The following is a 21,285-nucleotide window of genomic DNA, read 5'->3' as shown; positions in this document are numbered from 1 at the left end:
CTGCGCCTATATTACAATATAACTTGGCCCATCGAAGTCTTGAGTACTGCTGGTGGTTCTCCTTGGTTCTAGTGTTCCAATTTTCCCAGATTTTTATATGTTTTTTTTGTATTCATGAGCCTTGTAGACTGGTATCTCAAGCGCCAGGTGTAGGAAGCTGGCCTGGTGTGTCTTGAGCACCTAAGGTGTTATCACCTTATACCAGGACCAGGTATCCCCTTTTAGTGAGGTGCAGTCAGAGTCGAGGAAGACAGGGCTCTCGCCATAGGTAGCTGTGGTTGAGCAGCCAAGACTGATTTAGGAGACATGCAAAGCTTATGCAATACCACTATAGTCACACAGCACTTACACTCATGAAAGAACCACACAGTGTTACAAAAACAAAGATACTTTATTATAGTAACAAAAATACTAAAATACTGAATAGGCAATACTCCACTTGGAGGAGAGTAACCACACTGTTATCAACACATTAGAAGTCAGTGACTACCATAGAAAGCAATAGGAAATAGCAAAACCAATAGAAAATAGTGAAGGCCCTGGGGGAGACCAAACCATATACTAAGTAAGTGGGATGTGAAAGGCACTCCCCCATCCAATGAAGTGGAATCAGTAGAGGGGAGATGAAGGAACCCCAAAAGAGGGAAGAGGTAAGTACCTGTTTTTTCCCCAAACACACAGGAGACCTCTGTAAGAGGACTGTGCAAGACCCAGACAACACTGGAAGAAACCAAAGGTGGATCCTAACAGAAGAGGACCTACAGAAGAAGCGGACCAAATCCAGTTCAAATAGGAGTGTCCGGCTGTGGCAGGAGCCACTACCTACCCGTCTGTGGATGCAGGTCCAGGTCAACGATGGATGAAGAAAGTCATCAGTGCAGCACAGGAGCAGATGAGGAGTTCCAAAAGTGATGCAAATGATGTCCCACGTCGGCGGTCGTGATGCAGTCAGTCAGTGGTGTTGGAAAACCACCAACAAACTTCGGCAAATGCAAGAGTCGGAGAAGAGGATTTTGCAACATTGAAGAGGACCAGCAAGGCCCAGGGGACTTGACCGAAGGAGGTGACCCTCAGCAGCTGGGATAGTCACAAGAAGAGGAGGCAGTAGGCATAGGAGTTGTGGTGAGGCCCACTCAGCACACCTGGAGGGGAGTCCCGCGTTGCTGGAGCAGCAGGCAAGAGACTGTGCTTAGCAGGGAAGAGTGCTGGAGGGCCGGGCTACATGGAGCCTTAAGATCCCGTGGAGGAGGCACAAACAAGCCTTGGTAGCTGCAAGTCACGGTGTACATGGGTACTGTCCTGCAAGAAGAGGCGAGGGCCTACCGTCACCAAAGTTGGACAGCTGGTAGAGAGGAGCAAGGGGACCACTCCAGACTACCACCTGTGATGCAGGGTCCATGCAGCTCCAGGAGGAGAGAAGATCCATGCAGCCGGTTGTCATTGCAGTTGGTGCCTGCGGATGCAGGGGAGTGACTCCTTCAGTCCAAGGGAGATTGCTTCTTCCTTCTTGTGCAAGCTGAAGACCCGCCATCCTTAGAGGTTGCACAGCCAGGGAAATGTTGCAGTTGCTGGAAGGAACCGGAGAAACAAAGTTGCAGAGCGGAGTTTTTGCTGTAGTTGCATATTGTCGGTTCCTGGAGGGTCCAGCTGCAGTTCCAGTGGCCAGAAGATGAAGTAAATGATGCAGTGGAGTCCTGCTGGAATATTGCAATTTAAATCTGAGCACCCACCCAAGAGAGAGACCCTAAATAGCCCAGAAAGGGGTTTTGGTCACCTAGCAGGATGACCACCTATCAGGATGAGGCTGTGACGTCACCTACCTGTCCTGGCCACTGAGATGCTCCCAGGGGCTTCTGCCCTCCTTGGATTCAAGATGGAAGAATCACGTGACCACCTAGAGGAGCTCTGGGCAGTCACCCCTGGTGTGTTGATGGACAGGGGAGTGGTCACTCCCCTTTTCTTTTCCAGTTTCGCGTCAGATCAAGGAATGGGGGTCCCTGTACTGGTGCAAATTAGTTTATGCAAGGAGTGCCCCAAATGTGCTCTTCGAAGTATACCAATGGCTTGGGGATGCTATCCCTCTCAAGCCATGTAACGCCTATTTCCAAGGGAGAGAGTGTTACCTTCCTCTCCCAAAGGAAATCCTTTGTTTTGCCTTCCTCTGCCTGAGCTGGTCAAGCACCAGGAGGGCAGAAACCTGTTTGAGGGGTGGCAGCAGTGCGGGACTGCCCGGAAATCCCCAGAAGACTGGTAGGAGCAATTGTGGGGGTCCTCTAAGGAACTCCCAGAGTGCATGGAATCATACAACCATCACTGGCAACAGTATTGGGGCAGGATTCTGACACGTTTGGTACCAAACATGCCCACGTTTGGAGTTACCATTATGTAGCTGAACACAGGTAAAATGGCTTCCCTGCACTTACAAAGTCCAATATAATGGAGCCAGAGTTCGTAAGGACATCTCTGCTCATGCAGGGGTGCGCTCACACAGGTACCTGCACTCTGTCCTCTGGGCTAGAAGGGCCTACCATAAGGGTGATTTTTATTGACCTGATGCAGTGACCTGTAGTGAAAGGGTGGATGCACCTTTTCACACAGGCTGCAATAGCAGGCCTGCAGACACATTTTGTATGGTCTGCCATGGGTGGGACAATACATGCTTCAGCGCATGGGGAAACCCTGGTGCCACAATGCCCTGGGTATCTAAGTACCATATCCTAGAGATTTATATGGGGGCGCCAGTATGCCAATTGTGGGGTCTGCAAAGCCCTAAGCATCTAAATGTAGTGGGAGAGAGCACAATCCCTGATGTCTTGGTTAGCAGGATCCCAGCAAAAAACAGTCAGACGCACTGACAGCAGCCAAATGGGGGTATTCATGCCAAAAAGAGTGTACTTTCCTACACCAGGCAATTATCCAACCTCTTGGTCCAGTTACTGAACATTGGGGTCAGTGGGCGAACAGGGGTGGGGGGGTCACTTTGCTACTTCTTGGTGATATCCTGTTTGGTAACCAATAAGCTTGTAGTAAGAAGCTTGTTCTTTATATAGTGGACTAAAAAATGATACACTGTGAAATACTCTCTTTTGTGGTAGTGTGGGCGAGCAGTGAGGCATATCAGAGGATAGTGGTAAGCATGTATTCCACGCACGTACGCAGTAAGTGAAACACACACTCAATAAAGAAGTCTGACACCAATTTATCGATATATTAGTACTTTTAAATTAATTTAGATACCAGATCATCGTAATCAGGTAAGTACTTTGAGTTATGAATTTTAACAGTTTTCAGAAGCTGACTTTGCAACTTTTGGAGTGGTAATGTTATCTTATGGTTGAGAAACATATACTGCATATCGGCACTTAGCAGTGACTTACAGGACCAATCTTCTGTAGTTTAGGCAAGTATGGGGCAAGGTCCAAGGCAGCGCCAGGAGGTCACTTCAGGGGGCTCTGGGGTGTCAGGTTGCAGAGGTGGTTTTCAGCTTGGGACGACTCCTGGTGGCCCACATCCCTCAGCACCCCCCTGTACCGACTGAGTGCACCCGCAACCTAGGAATCATCCTCAACTCCTCCGTATTCATGACCCGTCAGGTAAACTCTATCGCCTCCTGCTGCTGGCACACAGTCTGCAAACTTCAGAAGATCTTCAGATGGATCCCAGCAGACTGTTGCAGGACAGTCACCCACGTCTTAGTCACTAGCAATCTCGACTACAGCAACGCCCTCTACACCAGCACCTCAACTAGGAACATCAAAAAACTACAACTCATCCAGTACACTGCCGCCAGACTCTTTCTGGATCTCCCTCACTGAGAACACATCTCCCAACACCTGAGGACTCTCCACTGGCTACCGGTTGAGAAGCGAATCACCTTCAAGCTTCTCACCCACATGTACAAGGACATACACAACGCAGGACCAGCCTACATAAACCACCATGTCTCCTTCCACACCCCTGCCAGATCCTTCTGCTCCGACCAGATGGCCCTGGCCACCATCCCTCGCATCTGCAAAACCACTGCCGGAGAATGATCCTTCACCTACACTGCAGCAAAGAGCTGGAACAACCTCCCCCTGCACCTCAGATAAAGCCTGTCGCTCACCATCTTCAGGAAGAACCTCAAGGCGTGGCTCTTTGGATGAGGCCCTCCCCTCCCCTCTAGCACCTTGAGATCCTCATGGGTGAGTAGCCACGCTTTACAAATAAGGATTGATTGACTGCTTGATTGAGCATTGGATGCCCTAATGTTATCCTATGGGGAAGAACAAAGACTGCATACGGGTACTTAGCAACAACTTACAGGGCTGTGCTTCTGGACTTGAGGTGATGAGATGACAATGAGGTAATATCCACGGCCACACCAACAGTTCAACTTGGGGGGCTCAGGGGTGTCCGGGTGCAGAGGTGGTATGGCTTTGTGTGTCCCCTTCACTTCGATGGAGATCAGTCTGGACAGAAAGAGGCTGTAAGCAGGGACTGGGGGGGCCAGTCCAGGGTAACTCACAGGGGTGTCGATTTTGAGTTCTTCGGGCAAGTAGGGACACCATTGGCCTACTTCTCCTTGGGCTGTGGGGCTCTGATGCAGTGGTGTATTTTGGTGTCTGGTTCGGGTGCTGGGGATACTGGCAGTTGGAGGGGGCCTGCAGAAAGAGGCTGCAGACAGTGTTGGGAAGTACACTGTTGGCAAACCCAAGGTGGGCTTTGGCTCTGGAGGGACTGGGGACCACGCTGGCACAGTTGTCCCACTTCAGCTCGGGCTAGGGGGCACGGGTGCAGTGGTGCTGTCCAGTGTCCGGTTTTGGCAGTCCAGATTCTTTGTGAGTCTTCTTTGGTGCCTGCAGGGTGCAGGGAAGCAGCTCCGCTACTCTACGGGAGAGCATGGTTACTTCTTGAAGTGCTGGGATGTCCTCCTAGGCTTTTGGAGGCAGAAAAGCTGCAAAACTAGTCCTCTTTCGTGCAATTGTCGAGGACAGCAGGAAGGCTGGGTTCATGGGCCAAGTCAGTTACTGATCCTTATGTCTTGCTTTTTGTGGCTCTTTGGGTCCTTCTTCTGTAGTCCATCAAATCTGAAGTCATAGTATCAGGAGGTCCCTTAAATACTCAATTAGGGGCATCAAGGGGTGTGAGGGGCAGTAGGTAATGGGTTACTTACCTCTTGGGTCACTACGGCCCCTAGATGACCACTTCCTTTGGGGACTGGGCATCACCCTGTCTCAGAACAGAATTCCTAATTCCGCCACTCAGAAGATGGTGGCATTTCTAAGGTTGTGTTCACTTCAGGCTGGTCACTCTAGAGGTATGTCCAGCCTGCAACTGCAACACACTTCCTGCATAGCTAATTTTCCTGCCTGTCTAGGTGCCAAATGGGCCCTAGCCGGGGCAAGGGGGGAGGGGCATTGGGGTCGGCATCTCCTCTCTTCTGAGGGAAATCAGATCCGCAGACCAAAGGTGATGGGCTCTTTGAATCTCCCTGCCTTGGAATGCAGATCTTCAGGTCATCCTGTTGGGAGGGGCAACACCCCTGCCAGAGCAGGCTTTGTTCCTGACTGCTCAAGAGCAGAGGCTCTTACCCTTGGGGGGGTCACAAACTCATCTGTCAATGGCAGACTGGTGGGAACCAGTGAGTCAACACACCAGCAGTTATTAGGTTTTCAGGTAGCACCTCTAAGGTGCCCTCTGGTTGCATGTATTAATAAATCCATCACTGGAATCCGTGAGGGTTTATTAATGAGATATTTTTTACCAAACCTCCCTTGTTTCAGTGAAGCCATCATGTAGCTGGGGAACTTGTATTGACCAGTATCCAGCATATCTGTTAAAATGGTTTTCCAGATCACTTACTATGTCTGAGAATCGACAAGGCCATACCAGGGTCATATCAACTCATGCAGATATGTCCTCACCTGTAATATAACGCACCCTGCCTTAGGGCTGTAAGGCCTTTTGTAGGGGTGCCTTACAAATATAACAGGCAGTGTTAGGCTACATGGCACACAAAAGTGTATCATGTAATGCTTTCACTTTTTAGTGCTCTGTGTCACACAGCATGCAGTAGCAGTCTGTATGAGTTTGGTGCTGGGTCCCTTAGAGTGGCACAAGTTATGCTGCAACCCTTAGGGGGGACCTCTATAGTACATATGGCCTAAGTACCAGAGGTACCACTTACTAGAGACTTACAGAGGTGCTAAAGGCCTGGCCACTTGGGGATCAAGTGACCAGTTGTCTCCTTTTCAGAGAAGGAACACTGGCACTGGAGATCTGGTTAGCAGGAACCCAGTGCACTTTAGTCAAAGTTCCATCAAATACCAGGCAAAAAAGTGGGGGACTACTGCAACCAAAACCCAGCTTCCTACACGTGTGTAGGAGTACAGCTTTTCAATATGTTAGCGTCAATGTCAGACGTTATATAAAGAAGGGTGAGTTTAGAATGCAGGTCTAATGTCCAGCCCAATACTTTTCCAAGAGAGTCAACACACCCCTACACTACAGTTATTAACATGGATAGTTGTGTTTATGATAGTAATTATTACTCTGGCCAGAATTTGCAAACTCCAGGAGCTGACATTGGAAGAGTGTAGGAAGCTGACTCTCTATACAATATACCAAAATGAGACGTAATTTGCAGAGTACAGGTATCCCTTATTATTGATCAGGGTCTTTCTTTAACAATCACAAGGTGCTCTTTTTGTGGCCGTGTGGTCAAGCACCTTATGCTTATCAGCGAGGAGTGGTAGGCACCTGCTGCACATGCAGTCAGTAAATGAGACACACAATAGGGAAATCCTAGACCAATTTAGAAAAATAACACAGTATTTTATATATGTTTTAGACACCAGATCCTCAGGATCAAGTAAGTACTCTAGAGATGTTTTCATTTGTACAAGTAAACAGTAGGAAATCACAGTAGTCAGATTTGAGGCATGAGCCTCGAACGTGGTAATGTTATCTTATCGGAGAAACATTCACTACTTGCAAACTGTTATAGAATATCTCCTTTGGGGGTTAAGGTGCTTAGTTCTAAGGGCCCAAGAAATCACCAGCAGTTCGGGTCATCCGGTTCTGGAGAGTCCAGGTGTAGAGATGCTGGTCGCGTTGGTAGCCTTGAGTGCTACACAGTTGAGCTGTCAAAAGTTTAAAAGGTCCTGTCAAACAGGGTCATCAAGGGGGGACTTCGGGACAAGTCTGGAGGAATCCAACTCTGGGCTCACCCGTGGGGACCCCTGGGCCAAGGGTACACTGGCCTGAGACATGCACCCAGCCTGTGGGGCTCAGGTGCATAGGTGCTGGCTGGTTGTCTGCTTGGTGATAGAAGCTGTCATTTGTTCTGGACGGTACCGGCAGAAGAAGGGAAAGGAACACAGCTAGATGACTTCTGGTGAGGGTTTGGCCTTTGTTGAAGTCCCTCGACATAAAGTTAAGTTTTGGGGGCAGTGGTGTTTGGACTGAACACAAATAAGCCGGGGTGCTTGCAACTGGCGGTGGTACCCCGGGTGTTAGTGCAGAGTGGCTTCAGGCAGCCTCAGCGTCTCAAAGACAGGTTGAATCGACAAGGCTGCACTCCTGGACCCTCGGGATCCCTTTCCTGGAGGGTTGCTCCCTCTGTTGTCCCGATGGTCAGCAAAACAGGGAATCAGACAAATGCTGTTGGTGCCTGCAGGTTGCAGGGAAGTGGCTCCTCCACTCCAAAGGAGATGCTCTCCGGTTGGCAAAGTGCTGGTGGCCGTCTGAGGCTTTTGGAGGATGCACAGCTGTAGGACGAGTCAGGTTTTTGCGACTGTTGGGATAGGAGTGTGCAGGGAGGGTGTGACACCAAAGTCCGTTTACAGCTAGTCCACAGTTTGTGGCTGATTGACTCTTCTTTTTCCTTCTTCTTGAGTCAGTTGATGTCAGGGGGTCACCTAAATACTGAATTTAGAGGCATTAAGGGGTGTGTAGGGTAGTAGCCAATGGACTATTTACCCTTGGGGTGACTACACCCCCTATATGACCACTTTCTGTGGGGAGTGAGCATAACCCTGGTCCAGAGGACCTAGTTCCACAAAAATAAGACAGTGGAACTCTTCTTTTATAGACCGCATTAGACAGCCAACGTTAGGCGTGTGGCTAGCCTGGTAGTGCAACATGCCTACTTGCATAGATAATTTTCCACCTGCGGTGGTGCCAAATGGACCTCAGGGTCTGGCATCTCTAGGGTCTGGGAGAAGCTGAGGTTACATATCAAAGGCGGCAGGGGCTTTGAGGCCACTGGCCTTGGTATGCAGATTCACTAAGGGATCCTGCTGGAGGAGGTGTGAACAACTTCCTTTGGAGCAAGCATTGTTTCTTGCCTCTGTGAGCATGGGCTCTCACCTCCAGGGAGTCAGAAACTTGTCTGTGGTGGCAGGCTAGTCGATACCAGTCAGCCAGCACACTAGAGGACTAGTAGGTTTTCAGGGGGCACATGTAAGGTGCCCTCTGGGTTCATGTCACAATAAATTCGATACTGGCATCAGTATGGATTTATTGAGACAAGGTGTTTGATATCAAACACCATAGGTTTCAATGAAGCCATTATGTAGCTGGGGAACTCGTAATGACCAATGCCCAGAACATACCTTAAGATGGCTTCCCTGTTCACTTGTAATATCTAGTAATGGAACTAAACATCAAAGGGGGATATCTGCTCCTGCAGATATGTCCTCACATAAAATACAATGCACCCTGCTTTAGGGCTTAAAGGCCTGCTGTAGGGGTGTCTTACATATATTATATGTAGTAGTTTTGGCATGGCATATAGTGAGTGTGCCATGTTGTATTTTAACTCATGATCTTTCTTTGCATACACACACCTTGGACAGACCATTTTCAAATGAGATTTAGCTTGCTGATTAGTGCTGTGAATTGACTTCTTATACATGCACACTAAGGCAACTCACACACATTCCTCAAGCTCGCTCAGATTGCAAAAAATATGCTAACACCGCAACAACCCTATCAAGAATATTTGGAAGGCAGCAACTTGGGCATCCACCCATGCATTCACAAACAGGACTGCTGCTATTGAGACGACAAAAAAGAAGTCCTAAGTGAGCCAAACAGTTTTAAAAGGTTTATGTCTGCATCATGTGAAACTAAAGATCAAAAGTTGTGCACACCCTTTTTATTTTGTTTTGAAGTGACTCATTGTACCTCTCTTGAAAACCACAATGCACTAGGATACAGATTCCATTTCAGATTGTTTTTTCCACAATAAGAGCTAGGATGTGTTTGAAATTTTCCATCACTTTTGTAACTGAAAACATGAACAAAATTCGGTCTGGGCAACCAGAGAATATCACAATACCAAAGAACACGTGATGCTAACTGAGCTGATATCTGTTTGGGGAGAGAATGTGGTGAATACTTAATTTAAGTTTTGCCGCTGTTGTTATAGTAAGTTCACCGGTCAACCCTAACATAGGATCTATAATCTCAGTTTACAGAGGGACGATGAAACAACACACTCGGCACATAACACTTCAGTCAAAAAAGACAATCTATCACAAATGGACATAAAGTGGGCGCATCATTCAGGAATGAAGCACCAGGACGGCACCGACTAGCCATCTGGAGCTCTACCTAAAGATGTCATGGACTTAAAGCGATGATTATGTGTGGAGGACCATCAGGTACACCAGACGAACAATCACCTAAAGACCACAGCTTTGGAGAAGGTCAGTCACCATGACCCCATGAAAACTTGCACCTAGGTAAAAGACTACACCTCGTTTCTTGTGTGTTGACCCGATGTCCATGCCCAATACCCCCACCTCGAAAAGATACCCAACCACATACCAAGGTACTTCCCCTGGGGATCAGCCTCAAAAGGAATCTCGATTCCATGCAAAGGAATGTCTCCAGAGCGCCATGTTGTGTCTAAAGAACTATCACCAAAAAGACACAGCAGTTTATACCACACACTCAAGGAGAAGACTTTCAAGGCCAGGAGGAAATTAATTGGTCCTCGATGCCAAAATCAACTTGAAAGCCAAGCAGGGCTTCAGTGCTGACCACACAGACATTGCAAGAAGGTACTAAAACGCCAGATGTTAAGCAAAAAGCCATGCACGTTGAGCTGAATACAGAACTTACTGCTGCGGAGTCACAACAAGAGGAACCTGCCCTTCCAAAAAAAAATGCAGTGTGACTTTTAAAGTAGGGGCGGAAGTGGAATCAAGGGCATACAGCTTGGGGAAGAAAAGAATAGCTTGGAGGTGCTGTACACGGACGCCTTGGAACCAGAGCGCAGGGATGAAAATCTCCCAGTACGTCAGAGCACAGACCCAGAACAAAGACAACAGACAGGACTCCCGTTGCATCTTCTGTGCTTGCAAGTCAGCCTCATCCGGTTCGAGCTTCCAAGTGCTCGGAGGTCAAGGCTGAGCACCTCTCTGGAGTGAGTCAAACATTGAGTCCCAAGTCTAGCCTGAAAAGGCACCAACCTTCTGGTTTGGCTAATGCAGCGAACACCTTTCTTTCCCAAGAAACCCCATCTGCTCCCAACAAATCCCAACCAGAAGCATGGAACAGCACCATCCGTCAATGCCACCAAGTCCTCAAAAAGCCTTTCTCTGTACTGAAATTGACTTTGAAGTAGACACTTGATCCACCCAAGGTCAGTGTAGAGAGAATCCTCAACTCGCATGTCTGACATAAGCAAGGTCCTGGTCGTACTGCAGCTTCAAGAAGTGTCTGATGTCAGGCAGAAGATCTTTATTTGTTTCTCCATGGGGAAGATCCCAACACGACCCCAGAACAACCACTCATTGCCCAGATCCCAAAGAAGAGGAGACTCACTCCTAAGGAGGTTATGGGTAGGACCACTATTACTCTACCACAGCCCACTGCCTATGCCTCCTATGGCATAACCCCACCTCCTCAATCAGCACTCATCCTCTCATTCAAGTAATTCAAACAAGGAGCAGGACTGCCTATGTACCCCTGGAACCATACTACATGCCTCTCTGTGGAGGTAGATGATCCTTGGAAAGAATATTGAGTTGAATAATGACCCAGGCCTAACCTCATATCCAAACAAGGGATCCCCTTCTAATGATATATCTGCATACCACACAGTTATGCAATGGTAGTTCAGCACTTGAAACTTCACTTGGTATAGTATGATCAAGACTTCTTGGTCGAGACTTGTTCTAGGACTGAATGGTCAGTCCAGTACCTTCCCATGCACAGCACCATGTTTAAGACCTTGACAGAAAACTTCAAAGACCTAGTCAAGGCTAGAGTTGTCACTGCTGGGTCGATGAGAATACAAAGGAGCCCCAGACGTCCCAGTTACCATCAGAGGCCAGGTCCATCCTCCTCACAAGTGGCTCACACAGCTTGCGAAAGAGCCTCAGCACAGGCAACAGGAAATGGGCCTCTCCCAGATAAGGAGAGTAGACTGAGGCCTTCCTACGGAGGTTACACAACTGCTTGAACAGCCTAATTGTTTTTAAGATAATTTTAATTTTGAATAGGTTATCAGTTTATCTAGCATTGAGGAAATGTTGCTCCAGATGGATATAAGGACTGTTTGAGAAAGAGAAATTTCTTCCTAGAAAATATCTTCAAGGATCCACACTTAGGTGGCAAATCTAATCATTATATATTTAGCATTCCACTAGTGGCAGAATATCAGAAGGGTTCCCTTTAAGTGGGCCCAAGCACTACAGTTTGCTCCCACTGTGTGTGTGTGTGTGCACGAGCATGGGAGCAAGTTCTGAGTGTGCACATCTTTTGCAAAATGCTCTGTGTGTGCATATGTGTTTCAAAGCTGTGTGCGTTAGTGTGTGCTACAAAGTTGTGTATGTGCTTACAGGGCTTTGTGTCTGTGGCTGTATGTGCTACTAAACTATATGTGTGTGTGATGAATGCTTTTTGGTGAGTTGTATTTTTAAGACTATATACAGTATATGCTACAGTACTGTGCTCAAGGTACTCTGTGTGCTGAAAGACCCTTTGTTGGTGTGTTTCTGTCTGCACATTCTGGGGTTGTATACTTACCCATGGGTGTCTCATATATGTTTTAGTGGGTGTTGCAAATCACTTTGTGTGCTGTAAAACATTGTACTCTGTGCTACACTCAATATGCTTGTTTGTAAGAAGTGTCTGTGTTTGAGGCAGGCTAATGTTTCAATTTGTCACTCAGCACTGAGTCTGCTTCCTTTCCAGACTCAAGCCTGTACAAAAGATGGACAGTATGACGAATGGTGTTGGGGTTGGGCAGCAGCAGTCTTCGGGACTGACAGAAATCAGTGCCCAGGTGCAGCAGTACCAGCCATTCTTGGGTAAGCAACACCACTATCTTTCTGCGTTCTCCTAACCTACAGGAGACTCATCAGTGCTAGATTTTGTTTCTAAAAGCCTTATGTCAGCAGTGTTTATTTGTGTTCAGTGTATCATTAGACAACCTTTGTCAAGTGCACTGTGCACTTACTAAGTTACTTATTGTTCTTCTTCCTGCCATCGGCTGTGTTCTCCTACTCAGTCAGCCATTCTGCATTTCCCAGCTAATGTGTGATGTGTAACCTGCTATTACGTAGTCCTATGTGTTCACTGCTGCTCTTACTTTGTTTTTCTGCATAGCTACTGTGAGAAAATATCCCTTTTTGCTTGGCACTTCGAGGATCCACAGAAAGATTGCATTTATTTTCTTTATCCAGTCCATTCAGCTAAAGAGTGCAAGGTCTGTTGGACCATTCCTAATACAACTTTAAAGGACAAAGAGGGGAGGCTGCTGATTTGGCTCCAGAGATTGAAATCAAGAAAGGAGGCTGTGTCTGGCTCTGAAAGCGACGACTCATCTATGTCCTCTAGAAGATCTCAAAAGAGAGACAGGTCCCCTCACTCCTGTTCCTCCAGTAAGCAGCCCAAGAAGACCTCTAAAAAGACCACTCAGGGGTCTTACAAAAGTCGTAGTCCTTCTGAATCTCCTCACACTCATTCTTCTTCTTTAAAACATAAGAGGAAACAAGCATTTGCAATGCAGTGGGTCTCACATTTGCTTGAGTTAGAGCTATTAGCATTGTAAACTCCTAACCTGACTTTTCGTGCCACATAAACTAAAAGTGAAACGTGAAACAGTTTCACATAAGCGAGCCGACTGCCACCATGAGCGGAAGGAAGACACACAAAAGGAATCAGAAGTTCGCTCACAGTCAAACCTATCAGCAAAAGTGCAGTTATCTATGTAACCGTCAAAAGTGCAGTTATTAATGTAACAGGGTCGGTGTCATGCAAAAGCGCTTGACTACTGTTCAGCGGGATCGCTCTGCATAGGAAATAAAAATAAAAAGTAGTCCAGAAGCCATACGGAATACATGGAGCCTCATATGTTTTTAGTAGTTTACTGTTGCTCTCGAGAAGGGCTTAACACAGGAAAAGGCATGACATATGCATGCCTTTCACTAGTGAAATCAAGCGAATTTTAAAAGGCAAGCCCACAAACCAACCAAACTGTTGGGCGTGACATGGGTGTGGTAAAAAGCCCACAGATAGATTACAACAGAGGCCAGAGCACTTGTGGGCTCGACCCTAATAAGACATTCTACCTTTTTGGAAAGGTTAACAAAGGCTTCTTCAGAACCCCCTGAAACACCCCCAAGGGGTCATCACTCTTTTAAAAAGCCTTTCTCTGTGCCACCTTCTGACAAAACATCGACAAAAATCACACTGTTCCATAATTTATTGGAGAGATTTGCACTTCCTATTCCAATGAAGCAGATGGATTGCTTCCTTTACGACTTCAAAGAGCCCTTCCAAAGAAGCGTAAGGTCCATGCCCACAGTCGACTATATCTGGGAGGAAGGCCTTAAGGTTATGAAAAACCCAGCCACAGTGATCACTGTCCTCCAGCGTTTACACAAGACAAACCTAAGCTCGAGAGGAGGCTCCAGTCTGTCTAGCTGTTCACCTCAGACCCGACTCAGTAAACACTCAGACAGCCTAGCGAAGATCGAAAAATCCATTGGCTCCGATATGTGCGGTCCCTGACAAAGAGGGTAGGCGACTAGACAACATTGGTAAGTGTTTTTCTTCAATATCGTCTCTAACGGGCAGGGCGTTGAATTCCTTGGCGGTCATAGGCAGCTATTGCAGACAACTATAGGTGGACATCGCCCCATACTTGAACCAGCTGCCAGAAGAAGCCAAAGCAGAGGCAAAGAAAATCCTGCAGGAGAGGGAACGTGCTTCAGCAGAGGTCATTGACCGTGTGATGGATATCGCTACTACAGCCTTTTGTCAACTTGCAGGAGCTGCTGTTCTTCGGAGATAGGGTTGGCTTCGAGCAACTTCTTTGAGGCTGGAGGTCCCAAGCAAGATCCTGAATCAGCCATTCGATGGGGAGGCCCTGTTTGGCAGACATTTAGATGATGCTGTGCAAGCAATAAAAACTGATACTGATACGGATTAATCCCTTGGAACGCTTCAGTTCAGGAAGCAGTGCTTTCTAGGAGCCAGAGGGCGAAGTTTTCCATCCTACAAGGGAGGTTTTCAGCAGTACAGATACCCTGCTTACTCCTCTTCTTACCAAACATTTCGAACACAGTATCTTCCAAAGCAACCTCCACAGGCTGCCTATAGCAGAACCATACCTAAGGGTATAGAAGGTGCCAAAAACAGAACACTAGTCTTATGCAATGACTTTAACAAAGCTCTGGTTACCAATGTTTCCTCCACTTCCAAACTAGGAGGAAGAATTTTCCATTGCATTCATCGTTGGCAACAGACCACTTCGGACCAATGGGTCCTAATTCTTGTCCAATGCGGTCACACCTTGAAGTTCGTACAGATGCAACCAGCAAGACCTCCTCAATCCCACAATCAAAAGCATGTCTGTCTGCTCAAACAGGAAGTATTGACCACGCTCCAGAAAGAAGCAATCGAAAGAGTTCCTGTTTCAGACCAAGGGAAAGAGTTTTATTACTGCTTCTTCCTAGTCCACAAGAAGTGGAAGGAATGGCATCCGATTCTAGACCTCAGAGACTTACATAATATCTCAAGAAGCAGTCATCCCGTATAACACTGCAAAATATCTGGACTCTTCGCTCAACAAAGCATTTCCTACAAGGTAAAGACATCTAAAGCTAAAAACCTTAGCAAAGTCAATTCAAAGAAACAATACTCTCTCAGTACACCTCCTAAAGTCTTCCTTGAGAATGATGTCATCTTGCATTCCTCTAAATCCATTCTGTCCACTGTGAATGTGACCACTCCAGGATGAAATGGACAGCTAGTGGCCGCAGGCCCCAGGTTTCTTTGACAATACCATCACAGTTACAGAGACAATGGTCACGGCTCTATCTTGGTGGAATCAGAGCCTACATCTATCTGTCGGTCTGTCATTTCTAACTCCCCCCTCTCCATGGGTAATGGTTAATCACTACCAACGTCTCCCTGGAAGGTTGGGGAGTCCACCTTCAAGACCTGCAGGTCGGCTGCAAATGGAAAAGACAGCACAAGAGTTATCACATCAATATGATGGAGCTCAAGGCAGTACGCCTCGCCTTTCAGGCTTTCCTTCCAAAGATAAAGAATTCCCCGGTCCTGATACGGACAGACAACACAACAGCGATGCACTATATCAACAAGAAGGGCGGGACCATCTGTCTTCTATCTCGAGAATCACAACATATTTGGTATTGGTCCACCCTTCACAGAGTGCATTTACAAGCGGAGCACGTTCCAGGAAAACAAAATGTATTAGCAGACAAACTCAGAATATTAAAAACATCCAACCATGAGTGGGAGTCAGTGGGGTAACAAAGGCCCCCCTTCATCCCCCGCTGTGCAGGAGGGCCTCGAGCTCCAGGGGGCCCCCTCAGCACAGTACATTGTGCAGGGGTGGCAGGCCCGTGTCTGGATCCAGGGGGAAGGGGACCCCTCCATGTATTTTGCGGGGGGGCTCAAATTTGGTGGGGAAAGCCAAACCTTGATCTATTTGCAACTCCCCAGATTATCAAATGCTGTTTCTTTGCAAGTCGGTATCACCATCTGGGATCATGGGGTAATGCATCTTTGACGGAATGGTCAGGAATATATGCTTAGGTGTTTTCGCCCATTCCCCTCATTCTGAGAGTTCTATCAAAGATCAAGACTGAGTGGTGCAGGATACTCCTGATAGCCCCAACGGGGCTGCGCCAGGTTTGGTTTATGGAGCTGCTTCTCTCCTCGAAGAGCCCCCACATTCTGTTATAGACCACATCTTTCCTCTTGACAGCGAACAAGGGTCAAGTGCTACATCCGGATCTGAATCCGTTCACTTGTCAGCTTTGCTCCTGAACACAATTAATTTGACCACTTAGATATCTTTCCTGACTGCAAAGCTATACTTGCCAAGGCCAGAGCGGAGAGCACAAACAAAACCTACTGTCTTAAGTGGAAGAGATTTTGTGTATTGTGCCAACAAGCTAAAGTTCACCTGCTCTTGTCATTGCCTGAACAAATCCTCCCGTATCTGCTGCACTTGGCTAGATCCAGATTGGCTCATGCTTCTATCAAGGTACACTTAGCTGCAATATCATGATACAGACGGTCAGACAAGTCACCGTCTTTATGATCTGCTAGAATTATCAAACATTTTCTCAAAGGTCTTTTTCGAGTTTTCCCACCGGTCAGCCCACCTCCTCCATTGTGACAGCTGAACACTGTAATATTACACTTGATGAAGCATCAATTCAAACCTATTCACACGGGGGATTTAAGGTTCCTTTTGTGGAAGGTCGCTCTTCTTGTGGTGTTTACCTCAGCTAGAAGAGTAAGTGAGATCCATGCCTTTAACATACAAGACCTATTTCTACAGTTTAAAGGGGATAGAGTAATCCTTCGGACAAATCCAAAGTTTATTCCAAAAGTCCCTTTGGACTTTCACATCAATCAACCAGTTATTTTAAAATAGTTTTTTCTGAACCTAACCTCACCTGCTGAACAAGGTCTTCACTCTCTAGACATCAAAAGATGCCTCAGATTTTATCTGGACAAGACCAAGGGTTTTAAAAAATCTAACCAGTTTTTCGTGGCATTTAGCGCTCCAAGAAATGGTCAGCCTGTCTCCAAACAAGGTATTGCTAGGTGGATATCTAGCACAATTCATTTTTGCCACCGCACAGCAGGTAAACCTTTACGGACGCTAACACGTGCTCATTCAGCTAGAGCTGTAGCGACCTCAACAGCATTGTTTACTGGTGCCTCTTCAGGACATTTGCAGAGCAGCCACCTGGAAGAACGCAAACACCTTTACGAAGCAGTACTGCGTAGATGCAGTGCCTCAAGGTGATGTGGCAGTGGGACAAGCGATACTGAGACATCTGTTCCAGTAACAGTGAGCTTTTTTCTCTTTTCTTCACATGATCCCAGTATTAGTACCACACACACGTTATTTAGTGCTTATTTAATATTGCTTTGTCATAACAGTCGATTATATGCGTAATTTGCAGTATGAGACTCAAATTTTTTTCACTAAAGTATCTACCTATGGTAATGATTGTTAAATGTATACTTAACATTACAATGTGCTTCACTACTGCTAGCTACTCTGATTCAAGCGTTTGAATCTATGGACGTTCCAATACTGGAGTACGAAAATAAGTTACTTACCTTTAAGTGTAGTTCTCCAGTACTGGAATCTTTCATATATTCACATGCGACCCTCCCACCTCCCCTGAGAGGCTCACCAATATTTTCTTGTAAAAAGATTTTATTGACATTTGCAGTATTTAAACATAGAGATAGGATGTGCTTTGAGTCAACTTGCTTTTACCCCCCTCCCCTCCTCTCCCTAACCCCTTGCCGCCACCCCTTGCCTGAAGTGTATCTTTGTTGAGTGCTATCAGGGTGTGTGTGTGTGTGCATGTGTGTGTATCTATCGTTGGTTGTCATAGGAGAGAGCAATGTCGGCAGGTCTACTGATCTAGCTTTTCTAAAGTGCAATTTGTCTCTTGGGTCGTTTGGGGCGGATCACTGTTGGCTGGCGGCTACCGGCTAGGCCCTTGTGGAGCCATCCAGGGTCGGCCGATCCTTATCTTTCAGGTCATCCACCAAGCGCTCCCAAGTTTGTGCTAGGTCTGGGACTTTCTGCCGTGCCTGACTTCTTGTTTTAATACCATACTCTCATATTCCACCCAGCACTCTAATTCCCTCTTCCAACTAACCAGTCTGGGGCCATCTGGGCACTTCCAGTTCCTCGTTATCTCCCTCTTTACTAGTATGTACCCATGATCCTGTAGCCCACTGGAGGCCCTATTTGTGGGAGTGTGAGGGAAACAATGAAGAAGGCAATGCCCATGCGTGCAAGGGATATGCTGATCCAAGAACTCGGCCATGTGGGCCGTTACTTCCCTGCAATAGGCGGTTAGGTTTGGACAAGACCACATCATGTGTAGGAACTCTGCTGCTGCCTCCCCGCAACGTGGGCACTTGGTGTCTACTACTTGAAAGTGTTCACGGAGCAGCCTAGGGGTAAGATAGGCCCTATCTGGCATGTAGAAGTTTGTTACTTTAAATTGGGTGTTTCTAGATACCTTTGGTGTTCTCTCTAATATCTGACCCCAGGTTTTCTCTGGTATCGGGATCCCCAGCTCTGTCTTCCACTTCATTCGCAGAGCCTCCAGGGGGCACAGTGCTCGTGCTCGGGTTGCCTCGTATAGACAGATTACTGCCCTGAAAGTACCCTCCGACATTACTATCTAGTTGCTGACGATATATGGCTGTGGTTCCGTTCGCCCAGTGTGCCAGTGCTTTTGACTGGTGAGGCTAATAGCATGATGCAGGAGGAAATGGCCGTGTGGAATGTTGTACTCCTGCTGGAACATCTCGAAGGGAAGGAGCTCCCTATCTCTGTACAATTCTCCCAGTCGTGTAGCCCTGTGTCTACCCAGGATGTGACGCCCCCCAGTCTCCCGGTTGGGGCATCCATAGCAGCCAAGCCAATGGTATGTCAGGAACGTAAGGGATGCCTGTATCAGTTTTTTGGAGACATCTGTTCCAGCATTTACGTATGACTTGGACCTCTGAAATGTCTATGTGGGAGGGTCTGGTGAATTTCAATAGCGTCCCCACCAATTGAGGAAGGTGTGGGACCATTGAATTCAAATTGCCGTTCAGTAGTCTGCGCCCCGCTAGCCATTGGGTCAGCCATTGCAGATGAGCCGCCAGATTGTATGACTCATAGACTGGGACCGCCAGTCCCTCCTCCGTCCTCAGTCTTTTCATGATGGCCAGGGCCACTTGGCGTCTCCCGGGTCCCCATATGAATGCAGTGATCAGGGAATCTAGCTTCCTGAAGATCGCAGCAAGTATCCAAAGCGGTAGGACCGCAAAGTAGTATAGTAGCCTAGGCAGTTTCACCATCTTGAGCAATGCTATTCTCCCTGCCCCTGACAGGGGAAGTGTCTTCTAGAAGTCCAGACTAGTTTTCAGCGCTCTAGTGGCTTTGCCTATATTGCCCTCTAGTAGGTCAGCTCTGTTGTGGTAGTCCTCATCACCGATCTCAACATAGAATCCGACACCAGGATTATCAGTGGTCTAAAAACTACCTCTAAGTTTACACCCGTAATACCCAGGGACTATGCAATAGACTCGTTTGGTAACAAGGTCACTAATGACCTTTACCACATGGAGGAGCAGTATGTCCTAGGACACAGGTCCATCCCTGCATACAATATCACTTCAGCCGAGAAACAAACACTAGTGTCACTTGGGTCACATAAAGACATAGTCATCAAGGAGGCTGACAAGGGTGGAAACATCGTGATCATGGACAGAACGGATTATGTTTCTGAACTAGATCGTCAACTGTCAGATTGTACTGCGTACCTTAAACTTACACACAACCCCATGCTGGGGGTCAATAGGTCCATTCTGCTGAAACTACAAGGATTCCTGAACCTTGACTTAATATCCGATATGGAGTTCAAATATCTATATAACAACACGCCTACCTCACCTTGTATCTACATTCTGCCAAAGATACATAAAACAGGCACGTTTCTCCCAGGCAGACCCATCATCTCGGGCATTGGTTCCCCTACGGAGAAACTATCAGAATATATAGATATTTTTCTACAGCCTTTTGTCCAAAACCTACCCTCGTACATCAGGGACACTAAGGACCTACTGTGCAAAATGGCAGATTACGAATGGACCGAGGGCCATTATTTAGTTACTTTTGATGTGACCTCACTTTACACAAGCATCCCCAGAATAGAGGGTCTTACTGCTATCCAACACTATCTAGATACTAGAGATGACTCGCTACTAGATCATACAAACATGCTTATGGACCTGATTAGTCTGGTCCTAGATAACAACATTTTTCTGCACAATGGGGAATGGTATCGTCAGATACGAGGAGTGGCTATGGGGGCCAAATTCTCCCCATCATATGCCAATCTTTATATGGGATACATGGAAAAGACGCATGTATGGCGTTCCTGCCCCCCACCCCTGATACAGCACATTCTCTATTTGGGCAGGTATATCGATGACATTCTAGTCTTCTGGTCAGACGATGCACCGTCTCTCTTAGCCTTCACAAAGCACTTGAATAATAACACTTTCAACATCAGATTTACCCATGAGGCCAGCCAAACGTCCATCAATTTTTTAGACCTCACTATCTACATCGAACATGGCAGAATCTGTACTAAACTTTTTAGAAAACCTACGGCATGTAATGCTCTTCTGCATGCCACTAGTTCGCATCCAAAACCCCAAGTCAATGCAATTCCCTATGGGGAAAGTACAAGGATTCGCCGTAATTGTAGTGAGGAACAGGTCTTCTTAGAAGAATTGCACAACATGGAAGTACGGTTTAGACAAAGGGGCTACGATCCACAGATCCTTAATAAGGCCTGTAACAAGACCATGAAAACTAAACGCCCGACCTTACTCACTAACATTAAAAAGAAAAACAGTTCACGAGAACGTATCTCCCTCATTGTACAACACAGTGCACTAAGTTCTCAAATCTATAAAACCATTCATAAACATTGGCCTGTGTTACTAACAGATGAGACACTCAAAAATGGTCTTACTGGCAAACCTAGTATTGTCTATAAGAGGGGCACCACCCTACGCGATCGATTATGTCACAGCTTCCTGTCACCTGAGAGCCGAGATACCTGGATACCAAAACCACCACCAGGCACATACAGATGTGGGCATTGTAATATTTGTGAATACATCAAAGACAAAACAGTGAAATTCCAGTATAACACCCAAATCACACATGAACTAAAACATTTTATCAATTGCAACACAAGTCAT

General features: G+C 46.8%; 1 protein-coding gene across 4 annotated transcripts in view; it reads left to right on the top strand.

Annotated features, from left to right (window-relative positions):
• Nucleotides 1-21,285, top strand: part of RFX1 (regulatory factor X1) — a 788,791-nt gene that overhangs the window by 363,501 nt on the left and 404,005 nt on the right. For all 4 annotated transcript variants that reach the window (XM_069230453.1, XM_069230451.1, XM_069230454.1 and 1 more), the window contains one exon: nt 12,193-12,308. In XM_069230453.1, the coding sequence (XP_069086554.1) occupies nt 12,193-12,308 (116 nt within the window). The remainder of the gene's footprint in view (nt 1-12,192; nt 12,309-21,285) is intronic.

Source organism: Pleurodeles waltl, chromosome 4_2, assembly GCF_031143425.1.
Source record: "Pleurodeles waltl isolate 20211129_DDA chromosome 4_2, aPleWal1.hap1.20221129, whole genome shotgun sequence".
Classification (NCBI taxonomy): Eukaryota; Metazoa; Chordata; class Amphibia; order Caudata; family Salamandridae; genus Pleurodeles; species Pleurodeles waltl.
The sequence above is the reverse complement of the archived record's forward strand: the minus strand, read 5'-3'. Positions and strand labels throughout refer to the sequence as shown.